General features: G+C 36.7%; 2 protein-coding genes across 5 annotated transcripts in view; one reads left to right on the top strand and one right to left on the bottom strand.

The window, feature by feature from the left end:
- The window catches only part of LOC127851265 (heterogeneous nuclear ribonucleoprotein R-like), a 42,961-nt gene extending 16,612 nt beyond the window's left edge, over window positions 1–26,349 (bottom strand). For all 4 annotated transcript variants that reach the window (XR_008035720.1, XM_052384909.1, XM_052384912.1 and 1 more), the window contains exons 1-5: window positions 26,202–26,349; window positions 13,061–13,205; window positions 12,592–12,815; window positions 6,249–6,359; window positions 1,319–1,495 (exon numbers count right to left, since the gene is read on the bottom strand). Coding sequence is in view for 3 of the 4 variants with exons in the window: in XM_052384909.1 (XP_052240869.1) it covers window positions 1,319–1,495; window positions 6,249–6,359; window positions 12,592–12,815; window positions 13,061–13,205 (657 nt within the window). In the remaining variant the exon portion in view is untranslated. The remainder of the gene's footprint in view (window positions 1–1,318; window positions 1,496–6,248; window positions 6,360–12,591; window positions 12,816–13,060; window positions 13,206–26,201) is intronic.
- LOC127851266 (uncharacterized) lies at window positions 20,368–22,409 on the top strand. The gene is made up of 2 exons (XM_052384913.1): window positions 20,368–20,634; window positions 20,917–22,409. Exons 1-2 carry the CDS (start codon window positions 20,418–20,420, stop codon window positions 22,134–22,136), a joined length of 1,437 nt encoding a protein of 478 aa, XP_052240873.1. The 5' UTR covers window positions 20,368–20,417; the 3' UTR covers window positions 22,137–22,409.
- Window positions 26,350–27,089: the final 740 nt, after the last annotated feature.

Raw genomic sequence — 27,089 nt, 5'->3', positions numbered from 1 at the left:
GTAACATCATCGACATAGAACTAATTATTTAATTATCACTTTTAAATTCAGATCAATAGACAGCTTGGAAATAATTAAATTATTGTCACGCTTCTTTTCATTTTTAATCTTTAATAATACGACATTTGCGACCGGCGGCTATTTTGTTTGCAGTCGACAATTTTAACTGTGTATTCAAAGTGCACAGTGTCTGCGCATGAATTACCGAATATTACTCCATAGCTCCACCCATTTTTACATTTCATTCAACAACGTTATTTCATGTGTAAGCGAGCTCAATGTTGATTGGCCAGCTAGCATGCGCACTTCAATAACAATAAGGTCAAGCAATGTCTCGTATACAGGTGCAGACCGGTTTTTGTTCACTGTTCAAATTGCGAACACTTTCATTGAAACAAAGAGAACAAGGGACAAAATTGTCACAAAACCAGGTTTTCATTGTGAAAAAAAAATCTGATAAAGGGAGAAAACTCAAACTGAACTTTTGATATGACCAAAAAAAATTAACCCCCTTTGTAAGTTTTTTTTTTTTTTAAATCTATTTTTAGTCGTGGCGACCTTGACATTGGAGATATTGACGTGAATCTTTCGTGGGACACACCGTCCCATGATGGTGAACAAATGTGCCAAATGATTTTAAAATCTCACAATGAATGACATAGTTATGGCCAGGACAAGCTCATTTATGGCCATTTTTGACCTTTGAACTCAAAGTGTGACCTTGACCTTGGAGATATCGACGTAATTATTTCGCGCGACACACCGTCCAATGATGGTGAACAAATGTGCCAAATGATTTTAAAATCTGACGATGAACGACATAGTTATGGCTCGGACAAGCTCATTTATGGCCATTTTTGACCTTTGAACTCAAAGTATGACCTTGACCTTGGAGATATCGACGTAATTATTTCGCGCGACACACCGTCCAATGATGGTGAACAAATGTGCCAAATGATTTTAAAATCTGACTATGAACGACATAGTTATGGCCCGGACAAGCTTATTCCGCCAGCCCGCCAGCCAGCCAGCCAGCCCGCCAGCCAGCCAGCCCGCCCGCATTCGCCAATCTAATAACCAGTTTTTTCCTTCGGAAAACCTGGTTAAAAATATAGAAAACCAATCCAGGTTTAAATGGTGGCTGTTTTCAATGAAATTTTACGAGATTTTAGCATTTTCGCCATCAGATTTTTTTCCATGGACCAAAAAATCGTTAGGGTCGGGGGCAAAAAATAGGGTCGGTCGGGTTCCCTGAACCAAGACTATTTTTTTTTTTGGCCTAAGCCATTATCCAATCAAATGTTGTGAATGGTCATACTTTTTGCACACATCTCTTAGCATCGTCTTTATCCACATATGTACAGAATGCATATCCTCTGCTGAACCCAGTCAGTGGATCCATCATAAGGCGGAGATCCCAGACTCGTCCACATTCCTCAACCAGCGGTATCAGTTCATCTTCAAACACATCTTTTGGAATTTTCCCAATGAACACCTGCAGAAAAACATTAATATGGGTTTATCCGATACTATCTACACCATTACAAAAATGGAATTTTAGCAATTGACTTCATTACTGTGGGAAATAGTAGTGCTGCTAATGTATAACTTTTGGATAATTATTTGATGAAAATTACATACAACAGATTACTAAGCATTAAGACATCAGGAATAAAATGGCTATTTGTAATTACACCCTCAACCTCTGTATTTCAATACTTAACCTGTTCCAATCATTTAACAAGAGGGCCAAAGTGGCCCTAGTTTGCTCACCTGAGAGGAGTCGGTTCATTCTTCTACTTCTACTTCCACTTGATACTTCCTACAGTCAATTGCTGACTTTGAATCTTTACCTAATGTCAAACTTGACCTAGATATTGACCAGACAAACATCCTGGTCAAGTTTCATCATAATTGAACCAAAACTCTGGCGTAGTGAGTGTTTTTTGTTTTTGTAAGATTTGAAATGGTGACCTATATTTTGAGTTGACCCCCCCCTTACCAAACATCAAACTTTGCTTACAAGGATTTTGTATAATATAATGAAAATTTGGACAATCTAAGGGCAATAATTATGGCATTAATTATGTGATTTTGCTCATCATCAAACTTGACTGAGATCTTTCAGCAACTTTGATAAAGAATGCTTGAGAAATGTGAATGCTAGAGTGTTTACAAACCAAATGTAAACGGACAGACAGCGGACAAAGACCAATCCTAAAACTTCACCTGAGCAATCAGATGAGCTAAAAAGTGTGTTTCACCGATCTGAGCCATTTTCCAACTTGTCCAAGAAATCAATAAAACCAATGTATTGACTAAGTTTCACGATGATTAGGCAAAAAATGTGACTTCTATAGTGTTCGATCACAAGGTTTCTCTCTATATAGTCACATAAGGAAAACTGCCCCACCCCCCCTGGCAGCCATGTTTATTGACCCATCGGGACCATTTGCAAACTCATCTGAGATATATAAAACAAATCTATTCACCAAGTTTCATGATGATTAGGCAAAAAATAGTGACTTCTAGAGTGTTCACAAGCTTTTTTTTACTATTTAAATATAAGAAAACTGTCCCCCCCCCCCCCTCAGGCAGCCATGTTATTCAACTGACTGGAACCATTTTCCAACTCAACTCTCTTATCAAGGAAACAAATGTTCTGACCAAATTTCATGAAAATTGGGCCAAAAATGTGTTTTCGGACGGACAGACGCCATAAATTTGACATTTGACCTTTTTTTGAAGGATGACCTTGACCTTTCACCACTAAAAATGTTCAGCTCCATGAGATACACATGCATGCCAAATATCAAGTTGCTATCTTCAATAGTGAAAAAGTTATGGCCAAAGTTTTTTTCAGACGGACGGACAGACTGACTGACATACTGACGGACAGTTCAACTGCTATATGCCACCCTACCGGGAGCATAACAAGAGCTTTCAGAGGACAGCGCGCTCGACTATTCGAGTGCTTGACAGTATAACGTAAGCCATCATGGACATGGAGAGGGGGGTATAATGTGGGTGTGTGATCATTAAATAGATGATCTTTCAAAAATAAGAAACAAGAGGGCCATCAGGCCCTAAGGCGCTGCTCACCTGAAAGCCAAAGGAACTAGACTATTCTGAAAAAAATGCAAGCTGATTCATGAAGATTATTTTGGACCAAAAAGGTGACTTTTAACATGTTTTTTTTTATTATTTGACCTTGTGACCTAGTTTTTGAGCTCATATGACCCAGCTTCAATCTCTGGCAAAATTTCATTGGGACAAATGTTCTGACCAAGTTTCATGAAGATTGGCCAATAAATGTGGCTAATATAGTGTCAACAAGTTTTCACTAAAGCCATATAATGACAACTGCCCCCCCCCCCCCCTGGCGGCCATGTTTTTCAACGAACATTAACTATTTTCAAACACACTCAAGCTATTGTAAGAACAAATGTTCAGATCAAGTTTCATAAAGATTGGATAATAAATGTGACTTCTTGAGTGTTAACAAGGTTTGGTAGTAAATAGCCATTTAAGGAAAAATGCCACGCCCCCTTGCGGCCATGTTTTTTAATGGATCTCAACCATTTTTGAACTTAGCCCAGATATTATTAGTTCAAATATTCTGACCAAGTTTCATGAGCATTGGACCACAAATGTGACTTCTATAGTGTTAACAAGGTTTTACCATACAGTAAAGCCATATAAGGTAAACTGCCCCATGGCGGCCATGTTTTTCATTCAACTGGAACCATTTTCGAACTCGTCCAAGATATTATTGGGACACGTGTTTTGACCAAGTTTCATAAGGATTGGACTAAAAATGTGACTTCTAGAGTGTTAACAAGGTTTTACTATAGCCATATAAGGAAAACTGCCACGCCCCCTGGCGGCCATGTTTTTCAACCAACCGGGACCATTTTTGAACTCGTCCAAGATATTATTGGCACACATGTTCTGACAAAGTTTCATGAAGATTGGACTAAAAATGTGACTTCTAGAGTGTTAACAAGGTTTTACTATAGCCATATAAGGAAAACTGCCACGCCCCCTGGCGGGCATGTTTTTCAACCAACTAGAACCATTTTGGAACTCGTCCAAGATATTATTGGGACACATGTTTTGACAATTTTTCATGAAGATCGGACAATAAATATGACTTCTTGAGTGTTAACAAGGTTTTACTACAGCCATATAAGGAAAACAGCCACGCCTCCTGGCGGCCATGTTTTTCAATCAACTGGAACCATTTTCGAACTCGTCCAAGATGTTATTGGGACACATGTTCTTAGTTAGTTTCATGAAGATTGGACAATAAATGTGGCCTCTAGAGAGTTAACAAGGTAAATGTTGACGACGCACGACGGACAAAAGGCGATCACAATAGCTCACCATGAGCACGTTGTGCTGAGGTGAGCTAAAAACAAGATGTGTTTGTCAGAAACACTATTTCCCCTTCTGCGCCGCTTTGAATTTTTTTTTTTTGACCTTGAAGGATATCCTTGACCTTTCACCACTCAAAATGTGCGGCTCCATGAGATACACGTGCATGCCAAATATCAAGTTGCTATCTTCAATATTGCAAAAGTATTCATAAAATGAGCGATTTTGGCCACATATATTTGACCTCTGACCTTGAAGGATGACCTTGACCTTTCACTACTCAAAATGTGCAGCTCCATAAAATACACATGCATGCCAAATATCAAGTTGCTATCTTGAATATTGAAAAAGTTATAGCAAATGTAAAAGTTGGAGCAAACAGACTAACAGACGGGGCAAAAACCATTTTCAAACTCACTCAAGCTATTGTTATAACAAATGTTCTGATCAAGTTTCATAAAGATTGGATAATAAATGTGACTTCTAGAGTGTTAACAAGGTTTTGTAGTAAATAGCCATTTAAGGAAAAATGCCACGCCCCCTTGCGGCCATGTTTTTTAACTGATCTCAACCATTTTTGAACTTCGCACAGATATTATTAGTTCAAATATTCTGACCAAGTTTCATGAGCATTGGACCACAATTGTGCCTTCTAGAGTGTTAACAAGGTTTTACCATACAGTAAAGCCATATTAGGAAAACTGCCACGCCCCCTAGCGGCCATGTTTTTCAACCAACCGGAACCATTTTCGAACTCGTCCAAGATATTATTGAGACACATTTTCTCACCAAGTTTCATGAAGATTGGGCAATAAATTTGACCTTTAGAGTGTTAACAAGGTAAATGTTGATGACGCACGAAGGACAAAAGGCGATCACAAAAAAGCTAAAAATGTGGGGGGGGGGGGGGGGGGGGGGGGTGGTTTCGGTGGAGTGCATTGTGGTATGTAAGGCAAGTGTTGTTTTGTCAAACTTCAGCGATTTTCCTTGTCCAATTGGGAAAAGTACCTGTACCGGTCCAATTGGGAAAAATTGAGTCGTGAAAACCTCAAAATTGGGAAAAATCGAGTCGTGAAAACCTCAAATTGGGAAATTGGTGTATTTGATTCAAGTGTTTTCAAGCTGTCAATATTATATAAACCTAGGTTCAAGCTATAGAGCTGCAAAGGGAAACTAACTAAATGTTGCTAAAAAAAAAAAAAAAAAAAAATTTTTTTTTTTACCTTTAATTGGGAATTTAAGGACAGCAATTGGGAAATTTGTATTTTTTTCGTAATTGGGAAAGTGCCGTTTACCGGTACTTTATAAAGAAGGAGGAAAATCGCTGAACTTTAACATAGATTTATCACTAATATGCATATTCTAAGTATATAAGGGGCCATAATTCTGTCAAAATGCTTGATACAGTTGTCTGCTCTTGTTTATAGGTTGGGGTCATGTTGGTAAACAAGTATGCAAAATATAAAAGCAATATGTCAAGGGACATTGAAAATAGTTGGGGTAGTACGCAAACTTTAACATTTGCTGCATATTCTAAGTGGAAAAGGGGCCATGGAAAAGGGGCCATAACTATGACAAAATGCTTGATAGAGTTGTCTGCTCTTGTTTATAGGTTGGGGTCATGTTGGTTAACAAGTATGCAAAATATGAAAGCAATATGTCAAGGGACAAAGAAAATATTTTGGGCAGTACGAAAACTTAAACATTTGCACGCTAACGCAGACGCCGGGGTGAGTAGGATAGCTCCACTATATATATTTTATATGTAATAGTCGAGCTAAAAAACTGAGGAGATACATGTATTTGCCAGGGTGAAATTGCATTATTAAAATTTTAAAGAAATTGAATTATTCTTTTTTCCATTTTCATACTTCATGCCCTGGTCCAGGCTGTGGATCATCCCCCCAGTCAGGGGGTGGTCCTCCATACTTTCTCTGACCTGTTGTCACGTCCAGAGTATACCCAGACCGGTCTAGGATTTCCTGAGAAGCAAAAAAAACAACACAAACTTAAGCATACAAGAAACTAAGGTTTACACTCTTCAAGATAACTTACATTTCTGATAAAAAGAATCAAACAAGGCATCTGAGCAAAGGTCAAGTCCTGAACAAATTATATTACATAAAGGCAAATGATATCACACTGATTTTAGGGTTAAACAAGAGGGCCAGGCCCCATGGCCCTCAGGCGCTCACCTGAGACCCAAAGGAACTAAACTATTCTGGGAAGGTGGAGTTCAATATAATAAAAGTACTTCATACCAGGTTTTTTCTCTCCACTTTTTGGGAAGATAGCCCATGGCTTTGGAATTGGGAATTTTAGCGGCATTTTCATGAAATTGGGAAAATAAAATCATTAGCCTTTTTTTTCACACGAAAAGTCCACTGATTAGGGAAATACTAAATTTGATATAACTCTTTATTATCATTCAAATTAAAAGAACAAAAGCATATAATACTTTGTTAGATGTAATTGAATTAAAATACGCATAAGACATTTCCAAAAATAAATAAATTATATAAATATTTTTTTTTTTGAAATTAGAATTTTTTGCCACTTTTTGGGAAAAAAGTATACTTTTTGGGAACATAATAAAATCGGGCCCAAAAAAAAACCTGCATACTTAACTTGCGCTTTTAAGTCCGATTGTTTAGTGTAAAATCTTCAAAAGGGGCGAGTGCTGAGCAGACAGGCGGTAGTACAGACTTAGTGTGCTCTATTATTAAAATACGTTTTCACTGTTTTTCCATTCAAAGTTTTTTAGAACAATGATACTCTGATTTTCAAGTAATACTGCAGAGCTCCAGAAAATTCTTAACGTACTACCAGATTTTCAAAAAGAATTCTTAACTCTGAAATTTTATTCTTAACGTTACTACTAAGTTTTGGAAAATAATTCTTAACTTTTCTAAATGACCAAAAAATAAAAAATTATGGCTATTTTCATGCAACAAATAAAAAAAAACATACTAGCAACTTTATTTATACGAGTTAAACAGTGTCTATTCAGTATTATACAATTTTATTTTTCAAATACCTTCATATGCCCAAACTGTGCTTAGATCGCATGCCTGCGATGAATTTTTACATATTTCACAATTAAAACGGGTTTCCCCTTCAATCTGTTCAAGGATTAGCCACGGGAATTGTCCCTTCCACTCGTTCATTGTTTGTTTGTTTTTTATTTAAGTTTGGACCCGTCGTGTCGCGGGTTTTTATAGCTTTTCCAACTGTGTCGGCAACTGAACATACAACATCGTATAAGATCTTTTCTATAATGTCTTTCTTAACATTCAACTTCGGCTCACTTTGCGTACAATATGTTAAAAGCATGTCTTTGCACGCATTGCAGTTTTTTAGGATGCTCTCTAGGCGCCGCCATTGTTTTTTGACAGATTGACTGTACACGCCGCTTTTATTGAAAAAAAATGCGCTTTGTTAAACAAACCCGATAACCATTCTATATAAGCACCGAAAAGATCTTTAATGCGCGAAAAGAACTCAATAAAAATCGATACGAACCGATACAAAAATAATATTCGTAACTTGATTTTGTAATTCTTAATGGTACGTCAAGATTTTAAAATAAATACGTAACAGACTTGAAAATAATTCGTAATTACGAAAATACGACCCTTATCTGGAGCTCTGATACTGCATTTCACATATCATACATCACGTACGTCTTTTACATAAATTTAATTAGAATAATGGTATTTCTGACTTTCACATAATACTGCATTTCACATATCATCCATGTAGGCCTACATGACTTTTGTATATCAATCTGTATTTATGATTTAAAATGAAATTTCATACTTCATTTAAGATTTAATTTTTGTTAATTATTCACATTTGTAAGTGTTGTTTGTTAACAATTCCTCTACGCTTCTACTCTTTATTTACAACCAATGCAAAACTAAAATGCCTTTTTATTGCGAAATTTATTCTCAAATACAAGCTGCATTTAACCCTTTGCATGCTGGGAAATTTGTCATCTGCTAAAATGTCGTCTGTTGAATTTCTAAAATTAGCATTTTCTTCGAATTTTTTTCAAAGAATACTATCAGAATAGCAAACAGTTTGGATCCAGATGAGACGCCACGTTCTGTGGCGTCTCATCTGGATCCAAACTGTTTGCAAAGGCCTTTAAAATTCAGCTCCAGCGCTTTAAGGGTTAATATCATAAGTATCGCAAATAGTTGGTTTTAAGTACATTTTCTCTATCTCTTTAATTCTTGAACAAAGTATATCTGTGATAGAATATGTGTACATGAAGACACGATAGTTTTTTGTCAATAAATGTTCAACAGTAAAGTTGGAGAATATTTTAATTTATTTTTTTATTGATCAATATAATTGAATTTTGACAACAGTTGTTGCCTAAGGTAAAGGATATTTTTACGTACATATCTTTACTTTTTATGTCCCCCACTATAGTAGTGGGGGACATATTGTTTTTGCCCTGTCTGTTGGTTGGTCTGTCTGTCTGTCTGTTTGCGCCAACTTTAACATTTGCAATTACTTTTGCAATATTGAAGATAGCAACTTGATATTTGGCATGCATATGTATCTCATGGAGCTGCACATTTTGAGTGGTGAAAGCTCAAGGTCTAGGTCATCCTTCAACGTCAAAGGTCAAATATATGGGTCAAAATCGCTAATTTAATGTACACTTTTGCAGTATTTCAATATTCAAGATAGCAACTTGATATTTGGCATGCATGTGTATCTCATGGAGCTGCACATTTTGAGTGGTGAAAGGTCAAGGTCATCCTTCAAGGTCAGAGGTCAAATATATGTGGAAAAATCGCTCATTTTATGAGTACTTTTGCAATATTGAAGATAGCAACTTGATATTTGGCATGCATGTGCATCTCATGGAGCTGCACATTTTGAGTGGTGAAAGGTCAAGGTCATCCTTCAAGGCCAGAGGTCAAATATATGTGGCCAAAATCGCTTATTTTATGAATACTTTTGCAGTATTGAAGATAGCAACTTGATATTTGGCATGCATGTGTATCTCATGGAGCTGCACATTTTGAGTGGTGAGAGGTCAAGGTCATCCTTCAATGTCGAACATCATATAGGGGGACATTGTGTTTCACAAACACATCTTGTTCTTCTTGATATTCATAATATACACTGGGACTTTGTGATAGTTTATAAGTTAAATAATAGCCATATAGAGTAATTTCAATCAGGCATCACTGTACTTAAAGCTAAGAAATATGAAATATCATCGCCCATTATATTTATATATATTGAATAAACCTTTCTTGGAAGTATATAAGTACATACTTTTGCTATTTCAAGAGCTTGCTTTAATGTTGTAACCTGTTCTTTGTATGCAGTCAGCATGCTGATTTTTATAAAAAAAATAAATGCCAGACAGATGTCAGTGATTTTTTTTGTTACAGCCTGTGCCATTTGGATTGGGAAAATTAGCGCAATAAACCATGAAATTGGGAAAAATAGCGTGATAAACCATGAAATTGGGAAACATTATAAATATGATTATAAGAACAGAATTAAAATTATAAAGTATGTTTGACAGCATTTTTATATTATAAAGTGCTAATTTAATGTGTTCTCACAATTAAGACAATGTTAAGTTTATATCCTTCCCCATGCATATTGAACTTGCAATTATCTATATAGATTCTTAAATATACCATTTAATCATAACCTCTTTAACAGTAAGAATTTAATTCAGTATTTTTTTAAGTTAAATATCATATGGTGAAAACATTAACAAATATTTAAAAAAAAACACGCTTTAGTGGTCTTGCTATGTCAATGATGTATTAAATGGAGTTAAAATAATTTATTTCATTTCTTTACCTTTCAACATCTTGCACTTGACATCCTCCGTTCAATGCTATTTCAGTAAACTATAAAGCGTGACAAACATAATAAAGCAGAATATGCATATGATCAGGGCCCTCAATCCATTTTAGGGGAAGCGGGTCGCTACCCATAGCAGGGGGAATTTTCGCGGCATTTCCCTTTTGGGGAGATTTTTTACTTACTCTCTAATTTTAACATTTGTACATGTTTGCACTATATTCATTGCTTTTTTCATAATTTAGTATGTTTAACAAGATTAAATTAAAATAGAATTGAGATATAATAATCATGAGACACATCTTTTTTATTAAAAATTTTTTTTTAGGGGGAATTTCCCCCCAAAAAGGGGAAAAAAGTATACTTTTCAGGGGTGGGTGGTGGTGGGGTGGGTGGTGGTGGGGGGGGGGGGGGGGGGGGGGGGGGGGGGGGGAATGCGACAGATTGAGGGCCCTGAATAATGAATCTGATTATACACAGATCCACTAACATATATATCATATCATATTTGTCTCTTTCCATTTTCGAACAATACTCATCTTAAATGCATTAACTTTGTCAGTACCAGTAGACTAACGCCAATTTCCCAACACTGATTTCCGTGATGCACATTCACTGTGAAGATTTCTAATAAATATTTGTTGTTTTTATCTCAAATATTGTATTTTGCGTTAATGGACACACGCATTAAATTATTCCGTAATAACCATATGATATCCGTTGTTAATTTGAATGTTATTTATCATTTTCGCCGCTTATCGCAAATTTCTCGTCTGCTTGCCGCCATCTTGGACGTGTGTAAAAACAGGCGTTTACAATCGGGATACATCGACTATCTCCTGTTTCCCTCGCAATATTGAGAGAGATGTGGATAGCAACGTAAAATCATATTCGGCTAAATTCGCGAACAATTCGTAAGTCAGTTGTCGTTCGGCGACGACCCAACAAGCTCGATCGGCACTTGTTCGAAATTATTGCTAAATTACATTGTAATCTTATTGGCTTTATTGGGAAAATTTTGTATTTTTTTGGGGAAATTTTAATCAAATTTTTGGGAAAAAACGTCATTTTTTGCAATTGGGAAGCAGCAGAATATCGGCTGTAATTTTGGGCAAAAAAAATCACTGGATGTATTTATGTGTTTATCTCTATATTGATACCACTGTATAGCAACTGCTGTTCCATGCTGTTCACTGCAAAGGGCTGTAAACAAGGGGTTAGGCATCAAGCAACTGTCAAGAGATAATGAGGTACCTGCTGTGGCTAATGGTTATTTCATTGGTCTGCGGTTATTAAATTACATGCAACAAAATGTGTGAAAAGTGGCCAGCTTAGGAATTTGGGGCCTGACTCTAAACTGTTGTATACAGTTGTTTCTCCCCCAAGTAATTTTCTGTGAAATCAATATTACTACTAAAAATTTTGAGATTATTTAATAAAGGGTTTTCAAATGGCAAAAATTCGTTTGTTGCACTTCATCCCCAACCAATTATCAACATAATAATCCTCTGTTATTATGGCCATGTTTTTCAAATGGTCACGACTATTTTCAAACTCGTCCGAGGTATCCACATAACCAATGTTTAGACCAAATTTCATGATGATTAGGCAAAAAATGTGAGTGTTCACAAGCTTTTTTACTGTATAAATATAAGGAAAAAGGCCCCCCCCCCCCCTGGAAGCCATGTTTTTTACCGATCTGAACCATTTTCAAACTTAACCGTTGTATCCAGGAAACAAATGTTCAGACCAAATTTCATGAAGATTGGGCAAAAATTGTGACTTCTAGAGTGTTCACAAGGTTTCTAAATAGCCATATAAGGAATACTGCCCCTGGTGGCCATGTTTTTCAATGGACCGGAACAATTTTTGAACTCAACCAATATATCATTAAGACAAACATTTTGGCAAAATTTACATGAAGATTGGGCATCAAATGTGGCTTCTACAGTGTTCACAAGGTTTTTCTATTTTTTTACATTGTGACCTAGCTTTTTACCCAGCATGACCCAGTTTCGAACTCAGTCGAGGTATCATCGGGACAAATGTTCTGACCAAGTTTCATGAAGATCTGATAAAAAATGTGGCCTCTAGAGTGTTCACAAGATAAAATGTTGACGACGCACGCACGACGGACAAAAGGCGATCCCAAAAGCTCACCATGAGCACGTTGTGCTAAGGTGAGCTAAAAAATAGTTAATACCAATGTTAATTACAGTCACTGAAACATGCCCGGAGGCAAGACACTGAAACATGCCCAAAGGCAAGAAGGAAACCTGTTGTTTCATGTGTTGAGCAGTTAAATAAAACACAAAAATGTGTAGCTAAATTTAAACATACTACAATTTGAAACAAATTTGTAATTACTTTGATCTTCTCTGGATCTGGTCCCTTCGGAGTTGCGTTGCCTGGTCCCCCTTTGCTTTTCTGCCTATAAGTTTTCATCTGACCACACAGGAAAGCACTCTTGTTGGTAACATGTTCCAGACTGGCTTCGTTGAACTGTTCCAGAACTTTGATGGCATCATCTGCATTGAACTCTTTCAGAGCATCCAGTGCTCTTTCATCAAGTTCCGAGTGAGAAAGTTTCCCTGAAGAAAATGGACATGTATAAGTTGTTTTCACGAACCCACAAGTCGATATACTATATGCAATCATTTAACCAATATTCTCAATTTAAGATACCTTTATCTGTTATTTTTCAGCCTTAGCTAAGAACAGCTAAAATTGCAGATGCAGAAACGATGAAATTAAGAATTAAAGCTGCTGCTGAAAAAATGCTTCACAAACTATTTTACACCAGACCAATAGGCAAACAAAATAATACTATTTTCACCTGTGGCATATATTTTTTCCAATTCTGCTGCAACATCTTCTGAAATGCCATATTTCACAAGGGCATTATAGTCATCAGTGTGAACAGTATTGCCATCCTTTTCTTTTTTTACTTCTTTTTTGACAACACTTGCACCATTCTGCATCTGAAATAACAAAACCATACACCGTAATTACTCTTGGACACCCTCTTTTTTGGTAAAAATAATTATTTTTCGTGACTCAATTTTGGACATATGGCGTTTCATCGATTATTAATGTCTCTAAATTTTCTCACAGTATATTTTACAGCGCTATTCAACCATCTTCTGCCCTTTTTTCGCGTATCTTGTGACACTTCGATCATGGATTTTTACAACCAGATTAAGGTCATAAAACCTGACAGATGCCAGAGGGCAATGGGCCATAACATTGTCATTGGCGTTATTGGGTAAATAACCATGCATACCCGTAGAATATAATGGATTCATCCAACAGCATTTGAAATAGTGGCGCACTAATCAGGAAGCATAATGTTTTCTGTATTTACTTTTTTGTTCTATATCATTTCAGACAAGTTAGCAAAGCTGTTAAGTTGTGTATATTTTTTTAAAGCAGAAGACAATTATTGTACAGTCTGCGAAATAAGCGCACACCCGTTGGCCTGGGCTTGTAAATTATAGCTCGGGCCTATTAAAATTGCCATATCGTACGCCCGTCGGGCCAGTAGAAATTCCGTGTATTAATATTGTTTACATTTTTAAGTGTGATAAACGTCATTATTTTGTGAGTACTTTCCGAAGATTTCCGACAGAACTTCGTTCAACTACGCCTAAAATACAAGATTTAAATGCGTTCATACATTCAACGGTCGTTTTCGAGTCGTAACCCAGGCCACGTGGTGAACAATTTAAACTGGTTATTTACTATTGGCATACGCCATGCTGATGTGTTAACTGCTGAAGGAAACCAATCAACGTCCGCGGCTTGCATTTCCGGAATAAACATCGTTTTACTTTGTAACCTTGTGTGTGTGTTTATTTCCAAAGTTGTAAGTCCCTACGCGCATAAGGCTGCATAATGCTTAAATACGTAGCTAAAGCGAAGCCTGGCAAGAAACTGCCCACTACTGATCGTAAGTCAACAAATGACTATGAAAAATCACGGAAACGTGAATTTCAAGAAAAGTGGTTAAATATCAGTGATGAAGGAGAAGCTACTTCTGTAAGACAGAGTTTAATAAGCTATGCTTAAAAACACAGCATAAGAAAAAAGTCAACATGTATGATAAAAGTATGCCATCTTAGGATCTATGCCTTCACTTGTCAGGGCCCTCAATCTGTCAAATCCACAGCCGAAATTCGGCCGCATTCCCCCTGTCCCCTAGAAATTGGGAATTTTTGAGTCGTGAAATCCTTCAAATTGGGAATTTTCGTGTCGTGAAATCCATCAAATTGGGAAATATCAAAAATCATACAAATACATCGACTGGAATCTATTTTATGTAGTAAACAATGCTTTTATACACTATCAATGGCATTCTGGAATAGGGTAGATCATAAGTCTGTATAACAAATACCAGTTTATTTAAAAAAAAATTAAGAACTGGTTTTCCAGATAGAATTAATGGGTATTGCCGCAATATAAGTGAAAATTGTTTAAAATGGCATAAAGCCCAATTGAAAAATTACTTTGTATGGCAATTTGAGATAACTTGTCTAAATTAAAAGGACCAGCAGATGACCATTGTTATAATGGAAAACAGAAATTTAGGTGGCTAAATTTATGCTTGGCTGATTTCGTTTTGTTCTTTCATCAAGTAGTATTTTGAATTGTGGGGTTTGTTTACTACGTAAAGACGTCGCTACGAATAACACCAAAACCCGAAAAAATATTTTGTCAAAGTCGGCATTTCGAAATATCTATCATTCTTTTCGGATAAGGGTTTTATTTTGTATATTGAATCTGTATTTAATGAGAATGTTCAATAAACAACTGTCACGAACATGTGAAACATTGTTATCGAAGCTTACAAAACAAGGTCAATTTTACTACTATTGCCTTATTTGGTTGACTGTTTCCCCGCCAGCATTCAATAACAGCGTTTTTTTTCCTTCTTTAACTAGTACCGGGGAACGGTACCTTTCCCAAAGCCTACCGGAGGCTTCCCAATTTTAGCACCGGACCTTTCCCAATCTCGATATCTACCGTTCCGAACGATTTTAGGTGCCGTTCCCAATAGCCAGTGCCTTTTATTTTCGCTGGAAATATCTTTTGATATTGTCGAGCGTTTCATTTTCGGCCATTTATTTTCGCCGGACATTGTTGCGCAGAAAGTAAACAAAACTTTTCAAATGGGGCGCAACTCTAACCGCTGTGTAAAATGTGAATGGATTACAAAACCGCGACGAGTGATCGATATTTCCCGTGAAAGAATTCCATCGCTGAGACCAGTCTTCCTTACATCAATAAACTTTCTCAACACTAATTTTTCGTTGACATTAAAAAAAAACGTAACCATATTGAGCTTAATGCGCATATTACTTCTATGTATAGTTTTTTAAGTGTCAAATCCGGACAGTAACTATTCGGATACGGATATAAACAAATAAAAGTTTAACATAAAATTAAAAATAATGAGACATGGGTGTAAAATCCTATAGTTATTTACAACATATACATAAGCATTTAATGGCAGATGATCTTAATATCTTATTTGATGATTTGAAAAAAAATCAAAACAAAATATAAGACGTACCTTTGAAAATTATTGTTAAAGCATTCCACTCTAAAAACTCATTTTGGTTACGTGTGACTATTCTCACTGTCTATTGTTAAAAGATGTCAAACCAGTACAAGATCCATTGTTGTTGTTTTTGTTTAGTTTTTAAGTTTTTAATTTAACTCACATGAAACACTGCAGGGCTTGTAAGACTTTTAAGGGCTAAAACAAAATTATTAATATTATTTTTTATGCAACCTCAGTGCTTATGCCTATCACTGGAAGATATTTTTTTCCAATTGACTGGCACATTCTAACTGAAGTGGCAATAACACAATTTTCACATGACATGATATGATAGTCAAAATATCATAACCGTACTGTAGTTTTTCTGTCAAAACCTAGAGTTTAAAATGCTTTGTGATGCAGAATATAGCCCCTAATGATAGATTACATGCATTTTAAAGGTTCCCAATTCATCAATTTTGCGACTCGAATTTTTCCCAATTCATTGATTTCGCGACTCGTTTTTTTCCCAATTTGAAGATTTCACGACTCGAAAAATTCCCAATTGTAGGGGTACAGGTACCTTTCCCCTTTGGGGAAAAAAAACGCTGAATAATGCCGCATTATGTATGCCGGCCGGGAAACAGTCAACTTGGTAACTAGGTGGCTCCACCTATCGGAAGTTGCGTCGGCCTCATTCTAAAAGAACAACAACAACTACAACAACAACCGTTTCCTTTTCATACTTGTTTACTAACTTCTGAAGTCGTTTTGAGACAAAAAAGATAGTCTATTTGGGATTTTCGAATCGATACGAGGCCTTTTTTATATAAACTATTTGGGATAAGACCGTTTTCTAAATTGGGAAGAGTCCGTCGGCGATTTTGGGACCAGGTCCGGTTCCGCTTGGAAACAGGGCCGTTTACCGGACCCGTTCAAAGAAGAAAAAAACCCGCTGTACCCTGGATACAATTTTACTTTTTAATAGATTACCTTCTATTGAAAGATGAAACCCTTTAGCAGGGTGTATATTTTAACAAATTTACTTTGGGCTAGTAATTTTGCTGCCGGGCTACTTGTCTTCACCATTCAAGTAGCCCGAATGGCTAGTGGATAAAATGAACTATCGTGAAGACTGATTGTACATTTGATTTATTGCATAATTTCAATATAATTATAATTTTCGGACACCTTAATGTGTGTCTCTTAATTTTCGGACACGATGAAAAAAAAAAAGAGTTAAATAAACAACTTAAGTGTTTTTCATTTAGTTACATCCAGTCCGTGGAAGTTATAAGCGGTCGCCATTTGTCAAAGCGTCTTTGTTGTTGATTGGATGATTCTGTGCCTAGCTGTCAGTGAAATTCACTGCTAAGCCAGGTTCAAGAGCAGGTGATTCTATCAGTGGAAATAAATGGCGACTTTTGTTTTCAAGTAAATAAAATAGGGTTAAAACAGTTGTTGCAAAGAAAATATAAACTCTTGGAATTAGTTTTTAGGGGTAAGTAGTTTATTTTTCAACAATGTAAAGCAATAAATTGTGATAGTATTGTTTGTAAGCATGCATTTACATGAAGGGTTATGGTTAGATCGGAGTGCGGGTCAGGGTTTTACATTCATCTCAAATTTTAGGGGTCCCATGTACTCTTGTTAATAATTTTCAGGGGTCCTGTCAATAAAAATGGGGGTCCCACTATAACTTGGTGATATATTAGTAGTATAGCACTCTTGTCCTTCACACGTGCATGGGCATTTATTCATGGCAAGTATTGTTTGCTTGTTTTTGCTGTGAATTTGTTGTTTTTAGCATACTACAATGGAAACATGATACCGTTTTATTTCAATTCATGCAATTTGAGTTACAATCAGCGAATGTATGCTTAATATGCTGGCTGTGTCAGTCAATTAGTTAAAAGCATACCGGTAGTAATCGATTATTTATGTAAACAATAGCCGAGATTTAACACAAACCTATAAAATTTAAGATTGTATTTCTATTTATTTTTATAGTTTAATCTTGCTTGCCAGATAATAAGCTACAGTACACTCCACGCGTTTTCCCCAAAAAACGCGCTCCCTCCGCGGGTTTTTTTCTGCTAGCGAGTGTTCACACGGCGTTGGAAGAGCGAGGTGAACTTGATAAAACGCTCGGCGTTACACCGCGTTCGCTTATTCCCGCGGCATGTATTACTTTAGGCTAGTCGGTAAATGCAGACACTTTCCGTTCTTATCAGTGATCGCCGCGCAACGCCGCGTTAGCAGTGTACTACTGGGCATGCCAAAAAATAAAAACATTGTTATAATAAATTGTTTAAATACTGTAGTACATGTATAAAAAAGATAATTGTACAGAAAATTAATTCGTATAAAAATTATGTTTTTTAATTCACAGGTTCGTCTACAATATGAATTAGTCTTATATAATACATTTGACAAATTAATATTTAAATCATAACACATATGACACAAGAATAATGTTCCATAAAATTTCCAAATAAGAATAATAATTAGTTATCCGAAACACACTACGATTTTTAATTGTTAACACGACGTTTACAAATGCTTCCAATATACAGTCATCATGTATATATTTCCCGACAAAAGCGCGCGAAAATTATGCTGCAATGTACAAGGTCAAGGTACAATGTATACTCCTGCAAAGCGTGCGTGTATTGATTTTTTTGATACAAACTTTGTAGCGCAGAGAACATTAAATTTTGTTGATTTCGGTTAAAAGTTTCTTTGGTATTTATTAACGAAATTATATCGCGAATAAGTTGATATTTCCTCTAAAATAATTTCAAATCGAACACGCCGAATCTTTATCGTTACGGTATTTTAGTAGAGTAATTATTTTAACACTAATTGTACTGTAAACTGAATAAAGAAGACATCTGGGCGGAACTGGATTTTAAGTGTTTGACGTTATGAAAACACGCAAAGCTTGTCTACTGACCAATTGTGTAGACTGCTGTCTGCGGTGTTTTGACAAAAGGGATTAACATGTGTGAATGTCTCTCTGCCGATTTGGTCCATAATTACTGGTAAACATTGTTTAGAATGTCGACGCAACAAGAATACAACTGTGAATATTAAATGCAATTATCAAGTCAATAGTAACCACCTTTTAGCAATCAATGGAATAACCTACAAACAAAGAGAAAATCAATGCATTAGCGAGCAGAGAATTGACTTTGTTCCGACAATTAAAACCATTCCTTATGCATTCGTTGAACGTGTTCACTTGAGTAAGTTTTTTAGACAGGAAGCGGCTTTTCTTTGATTACGTCAAACTGTCAATTCACACAGATTTGCGAGAATTTTAGGGTCCTTGGTCATTTGTATACATGTTCAGTATAGAAAATCACCCGCTAACATGAAAACTTTGGATTAAATTATCAAAATAAAAACAATGTTGCAAACTGTGTTTATATTAATTGGTAAGTATTAGTTAAAAGACGACGTTTTGTGTGTCGTAAATCAACGAGTTTTCTATACAACAACAACTACTTCTACAACCACGTCGGGATCGATCTATCTTGGTTGTTTTTTTTAATTGTAAATATTATACTACATGTACATGTATGTACTTGTAATAAACGTAATTTTATTTGAAAATCAGGAAGTCAAACAAAATTAAATTGATCGTTATCTCGTAAAACGCGGAGTTTCCCCCGCGTTGCCAACGCCGAGGGCCGCCGCGTCGGCTTATCAGTTTTGCCGATCGTTAACCGCCGCGTCCAAAATCATGCAAACGCCGCGTATAACGGGATTTTCTTAATCTCCCTCCAGGTCGAAACCCGCGGAGTATGGAGGGAAATTGGGGAAAACGCGTGGAGTGTACTGTATCATAACCGCAGTAAGCTTTTCTTTCATAGCGATATAAATAGCTAACATTTACGCAATGTAATCTCAATTCAGGACTTTGCACCTAGCAACAGCAGGTGCGCGATAACATGATTGGTCGAGAAATCAACAAGCAAGACATCTGGCACATCCTTCTAGAAAATAACGTACTGCAGTTGTCTTTCCGAGTTTTTTGTTGATATTACGAGAACCAATACATCAAAATGATAGCGTCCCATGGGACCCAAAATAACAGATGACAGATCCTGACCGGCATTTTATCCGTATTTGACGCAGAATATCACGTCCTGTAAAACCCTGGCGGGTTTTGTCTTGCCTTTTGAATACTGTTTATTTTGTCCAATTTGTCAGTTTATTATTCTTAAACAGTTGAAATGTGGCCAATTTTTTTATGGGCCCTAAATAAAAATCTATTATTTCTTGCTTTTAATGGTACCATTCATTGGCATGAGTTTTTGCTTTATTACCTATCAATAATACCCGCAAGGGGAGTTAAGACAGTATAGATAGATAGACTGGTAAACGTTGATACGTTTTTGCAGTATCATGTGTTCCTTAGCATTTTCACTGGTGATCAATTTTGCACCTTTGCCTTTAGTTGCAATAATTCACATCTAAGCTTTATAGCCCAATAGAGGTATTTCAGATTACGTAATCAGCCAATCGCTGAAACCGCTGGAGGCTAGGTCATTTTACCCTCGCACCGGTTGCACTTAACAAAGTACACAGAGGCTATCGATTTAACGCGTTTTTTTAACCAATTCAACTGTCAAATTTGACAATAATGGTGTTAAAGTGTGGAGTTTATGGCTGCTCAAACAAAGCAGACCGAGAGGAAGGCTTACAATACTTCAGATTACCTGCTATTATTACGAATCAAGGCTCATTAGCTGAGAAACTGAGCACAGAGCGACGGCATCAATGGCTTGTAAAACTCAACCAAAACTTCGCCGATAAGAACCTGGGAAACCTCAGAATCTGTTCTGAACACTTCGTAACTGGTATGTAGTTGCATTATATGCGATTTTTTTGACATGCAACCATCACACCACATTATGACATAATGAACGAAGTATATATTTTGCTTGTGACAAATTCTATTTTTAGAAATTAACTTGTCATCTGTATATATAACAGCTAATAGTACACAAGTTAATAAATATTGATATATAAAATTCAATCTTCCCAACTACCATGATCCAAGTTGGTCTTGCAAATAAAATTATTACTTGCGAGAAAGATTATAAAAGTGGAGTTAATTTTGAAATACAACTGTTCTTCAGGTAAAAAGGCAGAGCTCCATGACAAAGACAACCCAGACTGGGTACCAAGTCTGAAACTAGGAGGGCAGAAGGTGACTACACCAAATCCTGGTTTCATTTCTCCACAGCTGGGCAGGTACAACCGAATCCAGCAGAGGACCAAAAGGAAGCTAGATTTAGACACAGAAGAAGTCTACGACATACAACAATGTGATGATAGCACCACCACCCAAGGCACACAAACTGACATAGACAGTAGGTACATGGAAGGCATGCAAAGTGAACTGACTGCCCTCAGGACTGAAATTGATTATCTGAAATCAGTTTCAGTAAGCAGCAAGATCTCAGAGGAGGCTTTTCAGGGAAATGATGTGAAAGTCAACTGTTTCACAGGTCTAGCCTCCTTTGCAACACTGATGGTTCTGTTTAACTATCTGAAAGAGTTCATTCCAGTGTCCGACAGCTTGACAAAATTCCAGATCTTGATGATGACCTTACTTAGGTTTAGATTTAATTTATCTGTACTGTTTCTTGCGCATGAATTTAATATCTCACAACCAACAGTATCACGCTTGTTAAACTCTATGATAGATGTAATGTATTATCGCTTGAAGAGATGCATTAACTGGCCTGAAAGGGAGACGCTTGTAAAAACTATGCCAATGCAATTCCGTAAACATTTTGGCACCAAATGCGCCGTCATTATAGACTGCTTTGAGATTTTTATTGAAAACCCGTCAAATGTGAAAGCCCGTGCTGAAACATGGTCTGCATACAAACACCACAATACTGTGAAATTCTTAATTGGAATTACACCAACAGGCAGTGTGTCTTTTCTTTCAAAATCATGGGGTGGCAGAGTAAGTGACAAATACATCACAGAACATTGTGGCTTCTTAGATAAAATTCTTCCAGGCGATTTAATATTAGCAGACAGAGGATTTGATATAAAGGAAAGCGTTGGATCATTATGTGGACATGTGTATACGCCTGCTTTTACTAGAGGACAGCGACAGCTATCAGCAGCGGATATAGAGTCGACACGAAAACTAGCAAATGTTAGGATTCATGTGGAACGCATTATTGGGACAGTTCGACAGAAATACCCCATATTAAATGGAACAGTCCCTATTCGCCTAATCATGGGTAAAGATGAAAATGGATTGACCATGATTGACAAAATAGGAGTTGTTTGTTGTTCACTGATTAATTTGAATAATCCTGTTATCTGTTCCGATTGAAATAATTTATCACCAAGATCAAATCAATCATTTGAATTAACTCGGCCAGACTATTAAGTTATTTTACCTCAAGCTTGTTCAATCATACATAACTGTAGCTCAATTGAATGAAGTAAAGGAAGAAAACAACTTGTTTATAAACAATTTTAATTTGGCTATATTTTAATTCACATACTGACAAGTTACTGTGTATCTGAGAATTATTTTACTGGCATATTTTCTGTCACACAACTCATTTTATAAGTAGAAACAACAAATAAATACACAAATATATTTATGCAATGCGTTTATTATCAATTTTATCAGAGTAATAGAATGACTTGCACAAACATTTGTTTTTAATGGCACTGATAAAACTCAACACATGGTAGCATATTCAAATGAGCCATTCTCTGGGTAAACGGGTCTTAATGCATGTGCGTAAAGTGTCGTCTCAGATTAGCCTATGCAATCTACACTGGCTAATGAGGAACAAAGAACTACACTTTCCGTCAAGACTGTAATTTTGCTAAATAAATATCGAGCCTTCCTTTAAATGAAAAATATGCTTAAAGCGAAATGTTGTCCCATATAAGCCTGTGATGACTGAACAGACTAGTCGGGGACGACACTTTATGCGAATGCAATTGGTCCTGTTTTTTTCAGAGTGAGGCAAATATAATTAAATTTCTGATAAAACCTCTAAGACAAAATAAAAAAGTGGTGCAATCTATTTTGTTAACTCTCACAACTCAGAAACACTTTGAATTCACCGCTTTCTTTTAAAAGCAGGTAATTTCCTGCATTCTGGACAGTACCATTTTCCTTGGGGTTCATTCTCAATGCCCACACATCCCCAGTGGAACCATTCTATTGAACATTCAGTATTGTCACATGCGGTCATTAGCCCAAACTCCACTTGTCCGCACACACAGTACAATTTTTCATCATCATCATCATCCTTGTTTCCGCAACCTCTTTTTTTGGATTTCCCAGATGCCAAAGTATTGGTGCTGACCGGTTTAAGTATTTTCGAAGATTGGTCATTGGGCTGACCATTTTTGTCGTTTGCTGGCTTTTTATTGCATGGCAATTTTGAAAAGTACTTTCCAATTAATTCAGGCAAAACACCGCGGACGAAGAAATTCTTCGATTTTACACAAATTTCATCCCAAACATCCTCATCGAATTCTATTTGCTCCAGATGAACATTTTTTTCTGACCATACAAAGAAGAAACATAAGTCATTCTGTGTCACACCTAGCTGAGCCTGAATCTGGTAGTAATATTGATGGTTTTTCTTCAGGGTCAGTTCTCCATCACGCAGTGTAAGAAAGGGGCAGGATTTTTCGGAAATAGGTTCCTCTTGTGTATGGGGTTTGAATGGACATTTTATTTCCACACATGCTGTCCCACAACAGTCACATGACCAAATGCCATCTGGCGAAGCTCCTAGGAAGGGCAGCTCTTCACTGATGACCAGTCCACTATCTGAGATTAAGGCATTCTCATGATCAATTTGAAGCATGTCAAATAACATCTGTCTGGCTTGTTTTTCATTATCACGTCCATATGTCAAAGCTGGAATGCCCTTTGTTTTAGCACTATTTAAGTCTGGATAGCAAATTCTCTTCACTAGAGATCCAGATGGCTCACTTGCACTTGTGCATACTGCTTTCGCATTGGAAGCTGTAATGCGTCCAGCACGAAAGCGGTACCACAGGGCTGAATCCGACTGCTCTCTGGTCCCTAACTCAGCATTCTTTGCCTGTTCTGCAGAGCATTGAACTTTGACTGTCTGGCAGTGTGTCACTAATGAATCGTAGTCCTTGTCAAACCACTTGGGGTCTCTCAGTGCAGACAGATCCTGTGGGTAGTCTTTTGTAACTGTCTTTGGAATATACTGGTCAGCATAGGGCTCCACTGTTGACAGCAAAACTGGCTTGCTGTCCAATTTGCTCAGTCCTTCACAAAATTTCAAAAACTCTCCTTCGGTTGCCTCGGGGACAGTTCCTTTACTAGTCGGAGTTGGTGTCTGTGCGACTTGGCTTACACATGCAGCATTAATTATGGAGTCCAGTTCTTTTTTGGCTGACCGTGCTGATTGAAGTTTATTTCAGACACTTCTTTGTACTCAACAGCCTTCATTGATGTAGGCAGCTTCCAGTAAGCTGGCTTTTCAGTGACAGTTTTCGAGTCTCTGATTTGGACAAATGTTGCAACTGAAAACAGCAGTGCTGCTACATGAGTACAGGCCTCGCCGAGTCCAGCCATGCAGTCACAATGTGCCCCGGCAATGGCTCCATCTGGCCGCGCAATCACCCATGGGTTAAGTGGCTTTTCCCTCATTCTCTGGGAATGCATGACCTAAAAACGGAAAAATTAAACAGGTTTAATTGTTTTATCAAAAAGATGATGATATATAAAAATAAAGATACGGTAACAGCCCGCATCCCCTTGACACAGGATGAGGAGGAAGTTTTGCTGATCTATAAGTTACAAATCAAACAAGATGGTTAAGTAGCCAATGATTGACATGATTTTTAATCTACTTTCTATTGAATTAAGTAAGAAATAAAATAATACATTATGAGTTGTGTAAATTATGGCAAAGTGACAATGCTGACAGAGTTGTATATGATGCAGAAACTCATTCACAAAAATAAACCCACCTTTGCTGTGACAACAACATGGGACTCTCCTTTCACAAGGGCCTTTTTCTCTCTCACCCATCCTTGGCACACCTGATTTATTGCCTCCAAGGATTTCCAAGCCTTCAAATCTTCTTGAGTGTATACGCTAGGAGTGTGGATAAGGTAGAAAAAAATGTCAGGATGAGTTATGGGTGGGAAAATATCCTCTTTGTCCGACCACCCTTCCTTTTCCTCGTATGGATCTAACCCATTTATCAGCGACAATTTTTCCTCGTAGCGCTTCCTTGTCACAGAATCTAGTCCATCTTTGTATGGAACACGACTTTTAGACATCTCAACAAAAGCACACTATCAAATTTTATCACTATTTGAACAAATAACCGTCTTAATACGCTAGCGAATTCCTTTGTTCCTTTGTTGACAATCGATCGATAAGCGGTGCTGCAGTCCGAATGCCTCCAACCGGTGTTAGGGTAAAATTGTTACCTCTCATGGATATCCTCTATAGGCTGCTTAGAGTTGCAATACGCTCTCTCTTGTCCATGGGTGCAAAATGTTATCAACAATGCAAGGGTTAAGGAACACTGAAACTGCAAGAACTTATTAAAGTTTACCTATCTAAACCACAAACTTATCCAAATGGTACCATTAAAGCAAGAAATAATTGATTTCATTGACTAAGGTTTTGTTGTGTACGCTGTATCCACCATATTGGAAAATTAACCCAATATTGGTTAGGTCGCAGTGCACCAATATTTTGCACGTCGGGTTATGTGTTCCAGCCTATAGTCAATAACGAGGTGGTATTCGATACAGAATACACTAGTTCAAATTTAAACATAAAAATGTCAGCGAGAAATGTGTGTTGAAACATTGTCGTGTTTTTATAGGGTGCATGCAAAGGATAACCTGCGTAGGTTGCCATTCAGGTAAATTTAACATGTTTATGAAGTTTATTCATTATTTTCCTCAATTTGTCTCGAACGACGTCTGTTTAGTGAAGCGAACAGATTTGCTGCGCTGAACTGCACCCATGTTTATGAAGGGGTGCATATGGACTGCCAGAGCCGCCATAGCAAAAATTATCAAAGGCTCTGGGAGTCCGTTTATATGGACTACTTTTCCTTTAGACAAAAGACGGCCATTGCAACCCTTTGGGTTATAAAGCTGAGAGTTGAATTATTGCAAATACAAAGGGAATGTAGATCAAAATATTGTGATCCGCACGAAGAAGGATCAACAAAGCTTTACCAGCATGATTCATCTGATCGCAAACAAAAGAAAGGCAAAATGCTGAAGTCCACCATCTTGAATTTAGAACATCGCGTGAATAGGTTTCTAGTTTAGAAGAACCAAAATATAATAGCAGACGAGTTGTTACTGTTATCTTTCTCTCGTCAACCGACTATAAATCACTACCTTAATTAAATACCTTTAAACAATGATTCTCTAGCCCTCCAACAAAGAGATATTTGACCCTTCTTGTTATTAAACAGGCACGCGGTAGAAACAGGGTTTTCAAATTTGAGCGCAGGGGTTCATAGTCTCTAAAGAAAACAAATATCGTAATAAATTAAACATTAACAAAAAATTACATATAAACATTGTAAATTAAGAAAATTTAGTTGATAATATGATTAATGTACGATAAAGTACTAAGAATTTTCGAAGAAAGAATCTTGAATCGAAATATAGATTATACTGGTAATAGACGAGTAAACGCGTGACGTCACGCGCACCTGCAAAGTTAGACTCCGCCCACTGGTTGGCAAAAAGAGATGGAAATCATATAAGCCAAAGACCTATAGATAACATTATAGGTATTCTAGGTATTCCTGTATTCTATAGGTCTTTGTATAAGCGCATAAAAAATTATAGAGACGGTGAACATAAATTAATCATCATATTATTGATAATAATGAACTATATCAAATATAATTTTATAAAATATATCTGAAAAGAGATAAGCATGCAAGGAAATGCATTTTAGTAACGATTGTATTGTTGTTATTTGTTTTTACCTAAAACGAACTTGGGGGAAGAACACAATCTACGAGCTCGGTATGTGGTTACCACAAAGATCTCTCTGCTTAGCACAGCATTTTTGATTTTTTTTTTTAAATCTGAGAAATGTTAATTCTTTAAGAATAAATTTAATTTAATAAAAGAACACAATACAGCATGAAAACAAACAACAAATAGATCGATTTTATGCAAGCAACATATAGTTTTGATTTGAACCTTAATATGTCTGTAAAAACGTACCATATTACACATTAAATAAATTCTCTCGATAAATGTAATTGCTTTTATTTAATTG

Source organism: Dreissena polymorpha, chromosome 11 (genome assembly GCF_020536995.1).
Source record: "Dreissena polymorpha isolate Duluth1 chromosome 11, UMN_Dpol_1.0, whole genome shotgun sequence".
Classification (NCBI taxonomy): Eukaryota; Metazoa; Mollusca; class Bivalvia; order Myida; family Dreissenidae; genus Dreissena; species Dreissena polymorpha.
Note: the sequence above shows the minus strand (reverse complement) of the source record. Positions and strands in the feature narration are given on the sequence as shown.